A 17,885-nucleotide genomic window follows, 5' to 3' on the forward strand; every position below is an offset into this window, starting at 1 on the left:
CAGGAACTTCAAGCCACACAGGCAAGAAACTCCATTGTGTTCAAGGTTTTTCAAAAAGTGACCAATGCCTAAAAATATTTCTAACCCCTTTATTAGGTTCATAAAAATAAGGGAACTTTGGAGAAATGCTGAGTCCCAACCAAAACACGGCAGAGAGATCACCATCTTGTGTCGACTGAGATTTTAAGGCAGCTGTAATTTTGACTCATATACAACAGTAGTTGTCTTTTTCAGTACAACGGAAGGGTATCTGATGTCCCTTACTCGGGGCCTGTCCCAAACCACGGTCACTCACCAACAAGGCTGTACTCACCAATCATATCCTGAGCCTGGATGGGGGCAGTGATCTCCGACGGGTCGCTCAGGCCATGCTTATTGGCTGACAAAACCCGAAACACGTATTGTTTCCCCTCAGCAAGGTCAAAGACGGCGTACCGAGGGGACCTCACAGCCGTCTGGGCGTTGACCCGCTGCCAGGTCCCACTCCCAACCACGGACTGCAAAGAGACACAGGATTTACATGAGGAAGCCGAGAAGTCCCCAAAGGCGTGTTGAAGGAAAGGTTCTGCTCTAGCCAAATTAATCTTCAGGGATGTCCAGGCGGTAAAGCACATCCTGCACTATCAAAAGATCTTTTCTGAATTTTATGAAAAAGGAAGGCAGTTTGGAAAAGCAGGCAAGAAATTACCCAAAGTTGGAAACGCTTACCAGTAAAAAATTTTACGTGAAAGCAAATAAACTGTAAAAAAAAACTTAGGGGAATTAATACATAGGGTTGTAGTTTTAGTAAAGTGAAATGAACTATAGAGGATTCAAGATAATTTAGGGTGTTCATAAAATCCCATCATAACTCAGCTGGTCACACTTTAATTTAAAATTTTCACTATTTTAGGGGCACCGGGGTAGCTCAGTGGGTTAAGCATCCGACTCTTGAGGTCAGCTCAGGTCGTGATCTCAGGGTCGTGAGATCGAGCCCCGCGTCAGGCTCCGCGCTCAGTGCGGAGTCTGCTTGAGAGTCTCTCTCTCCCTCTCCCTCTGCTCCTGCCCCCGCTCTCCTCCCTCTAAACTGAATAAATATTTTTAAATAATAACTAAATAGAATAAAACTTGCACTACTTTGCAGCTATTACCGTAATAATAAGAAAACAGCAATCTAAATAACCAGCAGTAGCACAAGACCCATCATGCTACGTTCGTACATTTGGAAATGAATTCACTAGGGCCATCTTACAAAGATCCTCCATCAGATGAGCGTCATTACACCATCTCGCCACATGTGACACAGGGTGCAAATTGTACCTATGATGTATCAAGTACATAAAATACTATAGAGAAAAAGACCATAAATATCTGCATCCCACATTAATCATGACTATTTCAAATGATGGAATTAGCGGTGATTTTCATTTTATTCTCTGTAACTCTCTGCACCTTTACTGCAGGTTTGATTTTTATCATTTGGTTTATCACTGACAACTATTTTGAAATCTCCATTCCATGTTTCACTTCATTTTTTCCTTTCTGAGGGGATCCTGAGGAAGTAACGGCAGGGGCACACTGGCCCTGCTAATGGCTGCCAGGACTGGGAAAGCACCTCAAACGCCCCGGCTTCTAGAAGCCAGGTCCACATTTAAAGCTGTCATTTTTAGCAGAAGTGCAGTCTCTCTCTTGGCACTGACACAGGTGTCCGAAGCGGGAGGCCCGCACGTGCTCTCCATCAGAGGGACCCGCAGCGGAGGCTGATCAGGGAAAAGGAGACTCACGCTGGAGGAACGGGACAGGGAGGAAGCCAGGGAAGCTGTCTGGGGCTTACTGTGAAGCTTCTAGACACCCAAGTAAAGCTGGGGAGCCAAAGCTAAGTCAGGAGCTGCTCATGAGGAAGTGGAGGCTGGAAGACAGCATGCAGGGCCAGGTGCCGTCGGCGGGGGCCCACGCGGGGCACACTCGGACCCCACAAGACCACCCTCGAGGCACTGCTGATGTCACCTCAAGCAGAACAGGCCAGGAGCCGTCCAGGAGTGGACCGTGCACACAGAGCACTTGGTGATCCACACCTGTGGCACTACGGGGCAGGACTCAGCGAGGGGACGTCTGTGGGGACAACCCCGCTCCAGGGGATGCAACAGGCCACCCCATTTCAACGGCATCGATACAGAGCTGCAGCTCCTACCAGTTCATCCCTGGGCTTAGCATAAATGGAGAGAGAGGAATGCATATCCTCATGTTCCTTCTGGGCCTTGGTAGGAACGACGGTGCCGAAAGAGCCCCCTGGACAGGCTGGGGAGGGACTGTCCCCCAGGAGCGGACTGTGACACAGGGAGACGCGGCCGCCCGGCAGGCCGGCACCTCCTTGCTCACACGTAGCGCGGCCTCCCCTGGGCTCTCACGTGGCTCCCTGCCTCCTGGGACCGCTGAGCACCGTGGCTCCCCTTCCTCGCCCCCATCAACACGCGCATGGCCCGTGACGCCCCCCGGCCGCCGGCCCCGGCCCTTCCCACTGCAGGCAGCAGGTGGCCGAGCCAGAGGAGCCCCCGGTGATGTGCTCGTCCGTTTAGAAATGTATCTGCTAAGCCTCGGCGCTTCCGGCCCTGGTGGCAGACGCCTCTGGAGAGGACCCAGGACATACTCTTCCTCCTGGGACAGACCCGCCTGCAGACCAGCGGCGCTCCCGTGACGCGAACACCGCACGGAATCCGCAGAGTTCTCCACCCTGCCTTGTTCCAGGGACAGCCTCCACGTAAGGAAGTGCGGAAGGCCGGAGGGCCGGAGGGCCGGAGGGCCGGGGCGCGTCCCGGAGCCTGGACACACCGCGCCCGTTTCGATGCCGCGTCTGCCCTGCGGCGTCACCTGCTGAACTGCGCTCGTGCGTGACTCCAGGGCAGGCTCCGGCCCCCGGCCACCTTCCCCACGCCAGCGCCCTTCCCAGCGCGGTCCCCTGCACCGCAGGACAAGCGGGGCGTCACAGAGCCACTCACGGGACTGGCAGGGCTCTAACGGTTCTCGCACCGTGGCCCACAGCCCGCCAGCAGGTCGGCAAGCCGAGGAGCGGGTCCCAGGCTGCATCTAGCCCAACAGGACGGACTGAAGCAGGAGAGGTCTAGCATGCGGTAGGGACGTCAGTGTCTGTGACCCCGCGGCTTATACGCCTGTGCGTGTGTGCGCGCGGCTGCACTATGCAAGCTACTGCTTTCCCTGCGTCCCAAGCGGGTCTTCAAACCAATGATTCCTTCGCCTCGCGTCTAGAGCGAATTCCTGTACGAGACCGCCACCATGTGGCCACGCAGCTTATTACAAACTCCGCGCCACAGCCAACTGCGCTCCCGCCCAGATCTCACACCGTCCTCAAAATTTGCGAGCTAGAACGTGTCAGCAGGAAGAAAACTTAGAGATCCCCCATTTGGGGGGCAGCACCGGGGCCTGGAGACGTGAAGTGCCCACTTGTTCGCACGAAGGCGGCAAAGCCCGGACCAGGACACTGTTCCCCGACACCGGCGTGCATGGCCGGGTCTCACCGCGCACGCACGGCTCAGCCAGTGCCCCCAGCTCCCCAGTACCTAACAATGGTCAAGTCTGCGATGACTGACCTAATTGGTTGCGCATCCCTAAAACACACGGAGTCGCACAATGTGAAATCCCACAGAAAACTGCTGTCTCAGGAAACGCGACGGCAGAGTACCTTCTCGACGAAATACATCAGCGGCTCCTTGCCACGGGGAGCAGGTGGGTCCCAGCTGAGAACAACATATGTTCTGCTGATTTCCGAAGCATGCACGTTGGTGGGAGGCCCTGGAATCTGAACGTCGCCTGCAGGAGTGATAGACTCGGTTAGTGCTGGATGAAGCCCAGGTCACCCCGGTCGCCGGAGCCCATCTTCAGAGTGCCGTCCCTTGGGTACGTTACCAGGCACCAAAAACTGCCCTGCCAAACTGTCCTTTGCTTCATTTCTATTTTGGAATAGCAAGCCAACTGATTTTCCAAGCCAAGTATAATGCACTGGTTAAGATCACCTAATTATTTTTGTTGCTAATATAAACCAGTTCATAAAAAAAGAAAAAAAGAATCTAATCCAAAATCTTCCAGAGTTTCAGCTGGAAGGGGAGGCAGAAGAATTACCCAGAAAAATAGGGCATTTAACCAGGACTGGCGCTCTGGCTGTGCTGGGAATCTGCACAGAGAAGGGTCAAGCCTCTGTGTCCTGCAATACGGAGCCTTGTGGAATGGAATTATCCCTCATCTAATGGCCCTCTCTGGTTACGCTCCTCAGGCCCCATGCCCTCACAGCTCTGAAACTGTGTATCAACTTCCAGAGCGCATGGTTTCTCCCTCCCTCGATGGATCTGTGCCACGTTCCCAAGCACCGTAATCTATACCTATATGTTTGAAATTCTGGAGTGACATCAATCAGCCTTTTGCAAATAACCTGGATGGAATATTTGCAATCAGAGATGTCTGCTATACCTGTCTCGCGACGCACATCTTGTTTTAATAGGACTTAAGGTGTCAGGGGCATCATGTTTGGATAGGAGAGCTTTTCCTACGAGGTAGAGGTTTTCCAGACCCACAGTCCCTGTCGTTGCAATACAAAATATTATGAGCTTCCAATTAGATTAGCACATGATTAAAATGTTTGAAAGTCCCCCAGGACATCACTGAGCCCTTCTTGATATCCAATTGCTCCCTCAGGACTGTGCTGCCGGCAAGGCATTGAACAAGCCCATAGAAACAGCACAAACAAGCCTGGTTTCATTTCACAGGAGTCCTGTTACAGAGCGCTTCCCATTTTACAGGCCCCACAGGCACAGAAACACGGCACGGCCTTACCTAGGAGCATTCTGGCAAGTGGGTCATGTTTCATGCAAGGAGTCAGGGTGTCTCCAGGGAAGTGCCAGTGAGGGCTGGGTGGAGCAGGGCCTCAGGACACCCAACAAGCCTGCTCTGGACCCAAGAGCTGTGTCCCCACCTACAGAGATGCGGACACAGGCCTTTAAGAGAGAATATGCAGGAATTCATCCTAGGGTGAAGCATGGTGAGCCCCCAGGGCTGAATCCGATTTCCTTCCAAGATGCTGGAGGACACAGGAAGCAAACGCAGGGACCGGAAGGAGGCTAGACAGGTAGTAAAGGCAGTGAGAAGAGGCAAGCCCCTGCACGCAGAGCTGCCTTCCAGATCTGAGCGACTCGCTCTTTTCAGACCCAGCACAGAGCTCCCAGGCCCAGAGACAAGGGAATAAGGAGCATTTCACTTGCTGCTGGGGAAGAAGAAAGAGTCCAGTTTTTGTTAGCAGGGAACCCCTGATTGGGGTCAGAGGCTTGAGTCCTGGAGCTTTTTGGGACCCCCTAGTCCATGCAGAGCAAGAGTGCTGGAGATGCGCAGATGACCCCAACTACGGACAGAAGAGGAGAGGGTTCAAAGGACCCCGGGGGGCAAGGAGAGGCCAAGGAATTGAGCTGATCTCCATTACCAACCCTCCTACCAGCTGAGAGGAGAACACAGAGAAGCAAATGAAAGCAAACTGAGGGGCTCCTGGGAAGTGCAGTCGGTTGAGCGTCCGACTGTTGGTTTCAGCTCAGGTCATGATCTCAGTGTCATGAGATCGAGCCCCATGTCGGTCTCCATGCTCAGCATGGAGTCTGCTTGAGATTCACTCTCTCCCTCTTCCCCTCCCCCCACTCAAATAAATAAATCTTTGGAAGGAAGGAAGAGAGAGAGAGAGGAAGGAAGGAAGGAAGGAAGGAAGGAAGGAAGGAAGGAAGAGAGAGAGAGAGAGAGAGAGAGAGAGAGAGAGAGAGAGAGAGAAAGAAAGAAAGAAAGAAAGAAAGAAAGAAAGAAAGAAAGAAAGAAAGAAAGAAAGAAAGAAAGAAAGAAAAAGAAAAAGAAAAAGAAAAAGAAAAAGAAAGAAAGAAAAGAAAGCCAACACGAGAGGCAGCTCCACATGCGTCACCCGGGGTATATTCCCCACGGACCAGATGCCGCTGAGTGACAGACACTGCTGGAGCCTCTGCTTTGCTAGCATAATGTGTCTCTGGAGCCCTGCTCTCACGAGTCACATCCGTATGGGGTGAAGATGGGGCTCAGAAAGCTGCAAGCTGGAGGGTTGCTGGAGGGGAGGTAGGGGGGGATGGGGTCACTGGGTGATGGACATTACAGAGGACAGGGGATGGAATGAGCGCTGGGTGTTGTATGCAACTGATGAATCACTGACCTCTACCCCTGAAACTATAATACACTCTATGTTAATTAATTGAATTTAAATTAAAAGATAAAATAAATAAATAAAAATTTTTAAATGGAAAGGAAATGTAAGAAGAAAGATGACAAGTGGTATCTGTGACTCTATTCCAGTCGGAAAGAAGATCTATTGTGTCTGTAAACCAAACTTCCATTTATCCATTGGAAAGCTAAGCCTGTTACAAAGTGTTAGTTCTGGATTGGGTACTTCATAGCTGGCTATTTATAGCCCAACACATCTCTATCTACATATGGAGAGATGGCTCTTCTCCCCGGAGGAGCACAGTTCCTGCCGAGGGAAGCTCGACTATACTGTCTCACGCTCCCACTGCTGGGCACAGTGACCTTTACATAATGCAGACCTTGCCTCCTCGTTGGGGGTAGGTTTATTTGAATGCCTACATGCCCACGTAGGAGAGCTCAGAAGGTTCCCTCCTCACTGATCCCATCTACCCCCTGGAGGCGATGAAGAGAACTTCCTTTCCCTCTCTCATGTCAAAAACGCACATTTTACCCAGGCTGGTCTGCTGTAAGAACATGGCTTTCTCTGTAAGTAGGAGCCAGATTTTACGCGTTCAAATAGCCACATTTCAATCCGTTATTTAAAAGTCATAGGAAGTCAACCTTTCCTGGATTATTTTACTTCTGTTACTTATTTACTGGGCATCTTCCCCAATTTCTAAGTATGTCTGGAAGTGGAGGTCTTAACTAAGACTTTAAACGTCACTGTGGGGTGTCCCTCTGGGAATTACGTGTTCTCAAGATACTAGAGAAAAGCCATTATAGGTGCAGAAGATCCAATGTCTGGAGACCATCTGGGGATAAATAGGAAAATCGACCAATGAACTCTTGAGTCTGTAGCTATCTAGGGAAATAGTGCTTGGGACTGCAGCAACTTTTTTTATTTACATATATATATGAATATAATATATTATATATATATATATATATTTAGGACTGCAGCAATTTTAAAGCAGAGTTTCAAAAGACATCTCCAAATTCATGTTTCTTCATTTGTAACTTGTTCATTGTCCTCTACGAACTCTCAGTATAAGTCTGTTTAAAATCTTTGGATCTGATTAATATTGCCAGGTTCCCCTCCTTAATAAATCGATCCTCCTAGCTATCTCTGAAAGGAATGTCAAAGAGAAGTGTTCATAAATTCCAATATAAATGAGGGAAATGCAAACTGTCAGCCCAAGAATACTGACAGGAAGAACTCAGTCCATTTCGGCTAAAATGATAGAGATAAAATTTTTGCTTAAAAAGAAAAACTGAAACAGTCCTCCACTCACAGAGTATAAGAGAAAGGACCCAGCCTCAGCCAGTGATAAAGGCTCAGCTTCAATTTGATCTTCTCTGTGAGGCCCCAGGAGAACCCAGAACCCATATGGAAGCGATAAAACCACCGGGGAGGACCCTGGATCCTAATCTTCTCCCTCAATCTGCCTTGTTCCTGTTTTCTAACTTCTACAGGCCACACACTCACAGACTCGATCTATGGCTTCAGTGTTTACACACATAGACGATACCCACCAGCTGGGTGTTTGCTGTCGGTGACTCTGGTCTCTGACCACCATCCTGAATCCCTAGGGCACATGCAGCGGGGCCACGGTGCTGAAGGGCCACTCACCTTCGAGGTCATCCTGGTAGATCACGATTTCTTTATCCCCCTCCAAATGGACTGCTGCAGAGAGAAAGGTAGATGCTGAATTTGGCATCCCAAGGTTTCCTCCAGAAAGCCCCAGTTTCCCTAACTCAGTACGAGATCCAAATCCCCTCTGCGTTATGATTACAACACACTCACAACTCTAAAGTAATCTGAGTTGATATTTTGAAGCAGTCTTCATATTTAGAGCTTCTCAGATCTTTGTGCTGGGTTCAAAAGACCATGCAGGTAAGGAAAATGTAGGGGCTCACCTCACACCATAACTGAGGGCCCAATCCCTTTCAGGAATCTGTGTCATGTGAAATTACCATTCGGAAATAAAGTGGCTTGGTTTCAAAGACTTCGGAGTCTTACCTAATGTGTTAAAATTATATCAAGAAAATTTTAATTCTGAGCCAATCTGACTGGATTGCAGTGAAGAGCATTAGGAAGGTGGTGTGGTTGGTGTCGGACTGTATATGGACTATATACACCATAAAATGTCACCGTGCCATGCTCAGCCCGCGAAGGTGCCCTTAAGACTCGTATGCAGCCGAGCGTGGAAGAGAAAGAACAAATCACAGAAAACAGCCCCAAGTTTCCAAGGCACTGCTGCAGCTTGACATCGGCACAACTTACCTTGTAACCTCTTGAGGTCAACAGGGTCAAGGGCAGCCACGGCCTCAGACACTCTGGAAGGCCTGCTGATGCCCGCGCTGTTGACTGCCCTCACACGGAAGATGTATGACCTTCCTTCGAAGAGTCCGGTTACAGGGTATTTGCAGATTTTCACAGGAGTATCATTGCACTGAACCCAGTTGTCCGTTCCCACTTCGCATCTTCAATAAAAACGAGCAGAGAACAAAGACCCACACACGTTTGCAAACTAAATTAAAAAAATTACATGCAAAAAAAAACGAGCAGAGAATAACAAATAACAAAGAATAACAAACAAATAACAAATAACAAATAACAAATGGTCTAATAAATACACATATGTCAACTATAACAGGAAATTTCCTTACACTGTAGAAATCAATACTGTTACTGTACTAGATTTGCATAAGCAGAAGTATAAACAAACATAGAAGACAGAGCTATTTAGGAAATGTAAAGTATTTCTATTTATTTATTTAGAAGCTTTATAATTTAGAGCTTGAAGATCAGTTCCTGCCTTCAACCACATTTAGGCAAAATCTCCTCTAAAAGTCACAGGAGATGTATCCTCAACAGTCCTTTTTCCAAATTACATGGCAGAATCAGCAGGTGCACTAAGCTCCCCCACATGCCCAGTGCCAGGGTGTAGGGAACCAAATGGCCCTCACCACTGGTCCCCCACTTGCACCCCGCTGTACTGAGCCTCACAGAGTGAAATCTCTCCAGAACGCCGGTTCAGTCTGTTCCAAAGTCAGTGAGATGTGTCTTCCGAGCACATCACATGTGGAATTTGGAAGTCTTTTGAAAACATTAAGTCCTGACCAGACACCTGAAAATGCAGAGAGTAGCTTCCATTTTTCACAGGTTGAGAAACTTCACCACCAAAACATCATGTCAAATCCCCAGGAGAGCATAGCAGGTTCAGAAAAATCATCTTTTGGAGCTGTTCGAGCCAGGGCTGTGTATTTGCTTTAGAAAGAACCAACTCTCTTTCTCCTAACGATCCAGAATTTTAATGCAAGTTCTGTGACCCACGTGTGCTAACATGTTACAGCCAGAACACAGTCAAAACTGAGAGTCTGGCGGGGGCGCATCTCAGCTTACCCCCCAGCTGGCTGCTGCAGGGTGGGGAGGCCCCTCCCCCGACCCGAAGGTTCTGTTGTGTTCATCCATTTTAATGAAAGAGGGCAGGGGGTGGATCATTAACTGAGAAGGGCCATGAAATGGTTTTTGCCAAATGTCTGAAAAAATGTTCAAATGTCACAGGAAACCAGAAAATCGTTTTATTTTGTTTTTCTGTGTTTTAATTCAAGGGAAACTCTGACCAATGCACTCCACAAATCTGACCTTAGCATTTCCAAATATTATCCCGATGGTGAGTGTTTTACCTAAACAAGTAGCTTTGTTGGTATGGAAAAGGGAATTTAACCAACCTAATGCCATAAAACAACCAGACTTGAATGATTTTTCTGAAATAAACATCTTATTTTACTATGTGTTATACATACAACATCTAAAATTCCTCCCCAGAGCCACCCTTCTTAGACCCTGTTGTGTTACTTCTGAATTCATTTTCTTGGGCTGCAATTTCTCTCAGTGATTGAAGTGTGTATTTGGGGCACAAACTGCACTTCCAATAAATTCACTGGCTCTGCTTGGTTTCCTTCCCAGGCCCTGAGCACCATACCAAGTAAAGGAATGTGAAAGAATTAAGACTCCTGTGAGTTTAATGATGATCCACGTTTAAGTGATTAACTCAAAGGTAAATTCCAACATTTTGTCCTTTGTTTTTTTTAAAGATTTTATTTATTTATTTGAGAGAGAGAATAAGAGACAGAGAGCACAAGAGGGAAGAGGGTCAGAGGGTGAAGCAGGCTCCCCGCTGAGTGGCAGGAAGCCCGATGTGGGACTCGATCCCCGGACTCCAGGATCATGACCTGAGCCAAAGGCAGTCACCCAACCAACTGAGCCACCCAGGCGCCCAACATTTTGTCCTTTGAAATGGCATTTATTTTTTTATTTTTGCTTGGAAGCAATAAGAAAGCGTACTTTAATGGAGAAGAAGAATGAAACCTGGGTACCAATGGGCCAGCATTCTTCCCAGCTACATTTCCATATTGCTTGTTTTCTCCTCCCCTAGACAGAGAAGCAGGACTGAACTCTCCCCAGAACCCAGAACCGGGGTTCACTCTGCCTGGAAAAGTTGGAGGGGATTCAATACGGGGTGCTGAACAGGCAAACAATTACAACACACAGAAATCTACCTACCCTAACCCCTCCATGTTCTACCTACTCAGGAGCACTAAATAACCAGAGAGTGAAATACCTGATCTGACCAAGAACAGTGTCATGAACTTAGGTTTAGAGAAATTTCCAAAGACGTTGTCCGTGCCAACATCGGTTTCAGGGACATTTCCAGCCCTGGAAGAAGGCAGCGGGCACTCACCGATCAATGAAATAGCCAATGACAGGGCTCTCGGTGGTGGTGTTGGGAGGCTTCCAAGTCACGATGACATAATCGCGGTTTGCATCGTGGCACTGCAGGTCCATGGGCGCACCCGGAGCCCCGGTGACCAGCGGGTCGGCGTCTGCCATTGGGGGAGGGGAGAAAAGGCATGTAGGTGGGGGACGCTGGAAAGCCTGTTGCCCAATTCTTCAAACTCACACTTCTAACTCCCCGATTCGAGTCCAACCCGTTTAATCCTCACGTCTAAATGACTTGACTATTTTTTGACTATGATGGCTTGGTGACAAGAAATATAAACATATTTATGAGTTTTTAAAGTCAAAAACATTCTATCCTCTATAAAATACTCAAGTCTATGATTTTTCATAATTGATTCCAAAATTGAAGGTCACCTTCTCTTGATGGCGGGTTGTCACATAATGTCACGTCAAGAACTGACAGAAGAAATGATGATAATAACGTCACCTTTTTAATGTGTGAGAAATATTACCTTAGACGCTTCTATCTCTCAAAGTCCTTACAAGATTACAAGGACATAAAATTTTTATTTTCTGCAAGTGGTGAGCAAATGTTTGGGCCCGTGCTGCACTGAAACTTTCCTAACCCATTGGTGAGCACACCGCAGGTACGTTTGGTTTTCAGATGCTCGGTACAGGGGCACTGAAGGCCAGCAGGGCTAGTCAGAAAGTGGACACACCAAACCTTCAGTTTCCTTATCTGCAGTCTGCTCTTCCTTACTGGGTAACTGTGAATGTTGTATTGTCTTGTTCGATTCTCCTCAGCATATTAAAAGCTAAGGATTCCTTGACATTGAGCCAGATATTTTCTTTTGCATTCAGAACCCTCAGAAAGTAATCAGGACAGTTAAACTCCCCCCTAAGTGCATTATTTTCTTCCTGCTGCCAGTGCTGAATAAGCGAAGCAATCTCGGCTATGTTGTATTTATTGCCTTTTTATGGGGTGGAACATCTCGCCAGAAGGCAAACACAGAGAATGGAAGGTACACTTCAATGCCAACCTAATAAAAAAGGTAAAACTTTGTAGAAGGGTCTAAAATCCCAGCCCTGCAAGTTTGTGTTGTCTCACGGGGATGGGTCAGGTGAGTGGCTTTGTTTTACATGTGTTCCCTTTTTTTTTTTTAAGTTATAATATTCCCTGATGACATAGCCCTTCTTTTATGCTCTGATCCAACAGTTGCAGTTTGGAAAGAATAATATGCTGATAGGGTTATTCCAGGCCCATGTAACCTGGGGAGGCATAAAGGTGCAGGAAACAGCGATTAAGGGGTGGGTGAGGCTGGGCGGGCCGTCAGAACGGAGGGCAGCCCCCCTCAGGGGCCACAGGCTCAGGACAGCAGTGCCCGCCAACTAGAACCAAGGGATCTTCAGGGCGGTTCAGCTGAGCCCTGGGGAGGAAGGGTCCCTAAGCCAGACACCACAGGGGGTCTGGGAGTCGCTGCCAGGCAGGGCTCCACCAGGGGCCCAGAAAAGCCTGGGGGCTGTGAGTGTGCAAGAGAAGGCTCCAGCTGTGAGCCCAGACAGCTGACCCCCAGTTGCTCCTCCCTGGAGAAGTCCCCTCTGAGCCTCCACATCTGCATTTGAGACAGAGAATTATGGCACTGGCTTACGGGATCAGTGTAAGAATTTTAGATTATATATACACATGCCTGTATGTGTCTCTGTATATGCACAGATACACGTGTGTGTATAGACATTTGTGTGCATCCTATACACGGGATATACATAATTTTATCCAGTTCACTGATCCACGTGTCCATTTTCTACAACATAGGTATGAAATGTGTATGTGCCCGTACATAACGTGCCCAACGGCTAACACTACCTGCTCTATCGCGGGTCCAGTTCTCCTTTCCATAAGGTGGGCATCATGCAGCCCCCATGGAAAGACATGAGGAGTAAACGGGCCGCACATGGGCTGCTGCACGTGAGGCTCTTAGGGGCAGCCAGCCACCATGCTGGCGTCTTGAACGCACGCTCGCTGAGGTCGGTGGTGGTGGTAACAGTTCCAGCATCGTGGTCTCGTCTCATAAGCAAGCCTGGAGGAGGTGTCCCTAACCAGCGTTCCCTACTCGGGACCCCTCTCTACTGTTGAATTTTCTCGAGAATTAGCAACACAGGTGTGTTCATGCTTAGAAGTCATATTATACATTTTACCAATTTATCAACAGAGAGATAAAAGTTAGGATTCTGCTCCTTTCCCGATTCTATCTCTTTACATCATGGGCTGATTGTCAGACTCGAGCTGACCTGCACACAGGAACACCAACGTCACCATCAGGAGGTTTCCAAGGAGCGCAGCGGGCTGCCCCGCACACGCATCTGCTCCATTCTTGTCTGGGGTCCCGTCCCCCCGCGCTCACGCCCTCGCGATGCTGCCTGCACACCCGCGGCCACGCGACATACCTCGGACAAACATGAAGGCGCTGTGCTCGCTGATGCCCCCTCTGGACACAATCCTCAGGGTGTACAGGCCCTCGTCGTCCTTGTTCAGGTGGCTGAAGGACAGAGAGGCCTGGCCTTCTCCGAAGAACATCTTGGTCCACTTGGACTCCTTCACTAGCACATCTGAAAGAGCGTTCAGTGCAGGACTGCTTCAGAAACTGTCAAGGAAATCAGACTATAAAAGTGGACAAGGTGCCCTGGTGGGGGGTGGGGGGGGCAGGGCTTTCGAGCCTGACGCTGAGGAAGGAAACCTCAGCCTCGTAACGATTGGACAGCCATGTTTTACACAAGGAGCACACACACAATGGCCGATGGTGAGTCAAGAGGCATCTGCAGGGCAGGACAAGGTCAGTGTCAGGAGGGACAGAGACAGAGCGTGTGTCGGCCTGTGGAGATGGCGGTGGACCGGGGCCCAGCCGTCTGCCCCTGGCGCGCCCCACAGTGTCTCACTGCGTCCACCGCCAGGTTTCATGGAGCGAAAGGCCTCCGCCATGTGCCTTAGCAATAAACTGCAGAAGAGGCAACAAACCGTCTTGCAGCTGTGCAAAAGGACAAGTCTGGGGAAGAAACATCCAACGTGGGAAACCAAGGAAGCAGCAGACGAGAGAAGGAGCGACCCCTGTCCCCCTCCTCATTGGGCAACCACCACCACATGGCGACATCCGTGCTTGGAAAGGGCAAAGAGACACTGGCCACCTCCTGCCCGTGGGAGCGCGGCCACACGGCACAAGCGGGAACGTGAGCCGAAAGCCTTCAGGCAGGTGCGCTTTCTGGGCGCCCGACACACATTCTGAGAACGGGCCCCAAGGTGGTAAACAGGTGCGTGACAGTGACTTCATTTGAGAACTGTTCCTAACTGGAAAAAAATAAACCAACTCCAACACCGAGACCCGGGGCAAATACGGACCATGGTATAATGGGGCACGGGGCCCTCCAGCGAACTGTGTCTCAGAATAATCACTGTCATGGAGACATGGGTATGGCATCTGGTTACATGAAGGACATTTCCAAGTGAAGGTATCTTCCCTGTTTTAACATATATGCACAGACACAGAGATACAGTCTACAGCCAAGTGGTTAAGAGTGATTTTTGGTGAATGAAATTATAATTTGGGGTTTTTTTTGCAATAAAAACCACATGCGTATAAGGAAAAAGAGCTTTGTTTATATTTTTAATGTCTCAAACTTGCTGGCAGGCTCAGGAGTACTCTGCCCCACAAAGTGCACAGAGTATTAACTTCTCCTTCATGGTGCCTAAGGGGCTAAGCCCACTCAGCAGCACTGTGAATAGAAAGTGTCGGAAGTGTCAGAAAAATAGATATTTTAAGGTGTTTTATCAATTTTTCTCTCTTTCCCAGAGGAATTAGCACAGGACCTGATACACAGGTAAGTGCAATAAAAATATATTATAACGTGATGTAATGCAACATACAATTTTAAAATGTAATACTCCAGGCAGGAATGAGTGAGGCAGGATGATGAAGTCATTAATTTGGAGCAGAGAGGGAAGGCTCCCCAGGCTACAAGCCAGGAGGGGAGTCTGCCTCTGCCTGGGTATTGGGCCCCCAGCCCCCACAAGCGTGGGAAGTCAGTCTGATGTTCAAGCTGCCCGGTTACTCACCTGGTTCATAGGAAATGAGCAGCACGTGTCTAATGTGAGATTCGGGCCGTCCGCTGAATTTGGGCTCGGTCTGAGGGGAGGTCTAGCCAGAAGCCCGTTCCCTGAGCAGAGGTCCACCCCATCACTGGCTCCATAACCATCTCGTGGCTTGCCAAATCAGCCTCAAGTGCAAATTACACCCAATGGTGGTCCTGGGTTTTATCATAAGTGACCTTGGTATTCCTCTCTGATTAGATTCGAGTCTTAATTTATCTTAAATCGGGGCCCCAATTCCACATGTCCTGTTTGCACAGCGCACCTGCCGTGCCTGACAGATGGTGGCATTCCTCGGACTGACATCAGCTGGGGGTGTACCAGTCACCCGGTGCCTCAAAGCACATTAATTTTAAACAGGGAAAAACAGAAAAACAAAACAAAAAAAAACCTCCTTACAGTTTAATGTCTACAAATAAGCCACAGAGAATGGTCTCCACTTGAATCCCAGGGCCTGTGAAGGTCTGAGCATGACCGTGGACGTGGGGCACCTGGCTCAGCTAAGCCCCCTAACTTCTGCAAGGATCCAGTAGATGCGGGGAAGAGGCTTGTTGGTGGCTCTGAGCACCTGTGTTTCTCGCACACCCGTCGTGGCCACATCCCCAGGAATCCAGGACTTTCTAGTCACTAGGAAACACTCCAAAATGGACATCACTGTCCTCCGGGGATCTGATGAAAACTCTCCTCGAATCTATTCCATTCTCTCCAGAAAGGGTAAATGAGAATGTTGGAACTTCGGTCGGATCTTATGTCTTAAATTAGAACTGCAAAGGGCAAATTAAATCTCCTCTGTCACCACAAAGAGTCTCTCCCCCTCGCTGGGCTCCAGGTTGTCAGCACATGCGGTCAGTGCCGTGTCTTTGGCAATCGTCACACCCTGTTCTGGGACATTCCTCACACTTTAAAAGGACATTGCTTTATAATTCTATTTTCCTCTGGCTGGATTATAAATACCTGCTGGGCAGGTGTGTGTTTCTTTGTCATCTTCTGAATTGTGTTAGGTCCCAAGTAAATATAAGCAGGACAGTCTCGCTGGCTGCACAGAAGGCCAGTTTCCTTCAGGAGCCCCCCGGCCAGAGAAGACGAGGGAAACGCCGTCCACACACACAGGGCCATGAGGACAGCCCTGCAGAAGGGCGCAGGCGGGAGAGGAGCGGGGAGTCTGCATCAGCCCGCCCCCGGGGGAGGCCCCCCGTCACAGGGACCTACAACACCATCCCTCTCTCACAGACCCGATGCAAGAAAAGCGTCACGCTGAGAACAGAGCCCAGTACTCCACGGGCTCTAATCAGTGTAAGCGGTGGTTTCAGCCAAGGAAGAACAGGCAGATACAGACACCTCGCTTGTTCTGTTTAACCACAGAAAGACCCTTCCTGTGAAGCTATACAAAAATCTCCTATGACTCATCTAAATTTGGGCATCCCTGTTAACCTCTCCCTGACCCGGGGTGAAGGTCAAGGTGCACGGCAGGCTCCCAGCTCCCAGTCTCTCTGCTTGCCGTGTTGCCTATGGCCATCACCGTGGTGGGCACGAATGCCAAACCACCCCTCAAGCTTCCCGTTCACTCTCACCCCCGGTGACGCCGAGGGTGCGTGCAGCGGTGCACGTCGCCCCAGGGAGCCTCCCCGGCTGGGCTGGCCGTGCCTGCCCACTACTCACCGTCTCTGTACCACTCGGCGCGCGGCTGTACCCTCCTCAGCTCCGGTGTTACCAGCAGTGTGCACTTGAGAGTAACAGTCTCGCCTTCTCTCCTAAAGGTGACCCCAAACTTCTCCAAAAACTGGACATCAAAGTGCATGTATGGAATCATGGACGAAGGAGGCACTGCGCAGATCAGGGGACACGGTTACAGCGGGATGGGCAGGCCGGTGCACGTGCAACAGGTGCGCATTCCCCCACGACCACACGCATCTGCGCCCTCCAGACACCTGCACTGGGGGATAAACGTGTGCCCCCCAAATTCACACATCAAAGCCCTCGGCCCCAGTGAGGAAGTATTAGGAGGTAGGGTCGCTGGAAGGTGATGAGATTTAGCAGGAGGTCATGACAGTGGGCTCCATGAGGAGACCCGGGCTCTCTCCTCTGTGTGCAGACGCGGCGAGAAGGTGCCGCTCGCACACCAGTAGGAGGGCCTCCCCCACTCAGCCCACACCATGACCTCTGACTTCTCCCCAGCTGTGAGAAGTACATGCCTATGGTCTGAACCCCCAGGCTACAGAGAATGTGGTAGCAGCTGAGCTGACTGAGCCCCTCCCGAGGAATCAGAAGACCCGTCATGGAGATGCAGCTCGTCCTCCGGGCCAGAGGGTGCAGAGGCACAGGGAGGCCATGTGGAGGCCGAGCCACGCGGCGTAGACTGAATGCCCCACCTGTAGGGCTTTGGGAAAGTCACCTGGGCTCTGAGCCCACAGTGTTCCGGTCTTCAGAACACACCGTGGTATATTCAACGGCACAACACCCTTTATACTGCACACAAAATGCATTAACTACATCCAGGGGTAGCCAAATTCAATCTCAAAAATATGATGTTTAGTGGGGGGGTACATTTCAGAAGAAAATGCACAGTAAATCTGCAAAACAAAAGAAAATCCATGATTTAAAACACGTGCATGCCGGGGAGAACTTTCTAAATGGCTGGGAACTTCCAGAGGATGGTTTCTTCCCAGGAGGATGTGGGGGAGGGGCGGGAGGGAAGGGGGGAGGGAGGGTGGAGTTTTATCACCTCCTGATGCCCTTAGCTCCTAAAAATAACCAGGGGTTACCAAAGTG

The 17,885-nt window shown here is 49.7% G+C and overlaps 1 protein-coding gene across 3 annotated transcripts in view; it reads right to left on the reverse strand.

Annotated features, from left to right (window-relative positions):
- Positions 1 to 17,885, reverse strand: part of MYOM2 (myomesin 2) — an 83,883-nt gene that overhangs the window by 46,775 nt on the left and 19,223 nt on the right. For all 3 annotated transcript variants that reach the window (XM_027600378.2, XM_027600376.2, XM_027600377.2), the window contains exons 9-15: positions 16,776 to 16,940; positions 13,424 to 13,585; positions 10,980 to 11,121; positions 8,516 to 8,715; positions 7,862 to 7,915; positions 3,677 to 3,804; positions 314 to 497 (exon numbers count right to left, since the gene is read on the reverse strand). In XM_027600378.2, the coding sequence (XP_027456179.1) occupies positions 314 to 497; positions 3,677 to 3,804; positions 7,862 to 7,915; positions 8,516 to 8,715; positions 10,980 to 11,121; positions 13,424 to 13,585; positions 16,776 to 16,940 (1,035 nt within the window). The remainder of the gene's footprint in view (positions 1 to 313; positions 498 to 3,676; positions 3,805 to 7,861; positions 7,916 to 8,515; positions 8,716 to 10,979; positions 11,122 to 13,423; positions 13,586 to 16,775; positions 16,941 to 17,885) is intronic.

Source organism: Zalophus californianus, chromosome 2, assembly GCF_009762305.2.
Source record: "Zalophus californianus isolate mZalCal1 chromosome 2, mZalCal1.pri.v2, whole genome shotgun sequence".
In the NCBI taxonomy this organism is placed as follows: domain Eukaryota; kingdom Metazoa; phylum Chordata; class Mammalia; order Carnivora; family Otariidae; genus Zalophus; species Zalophus californianus.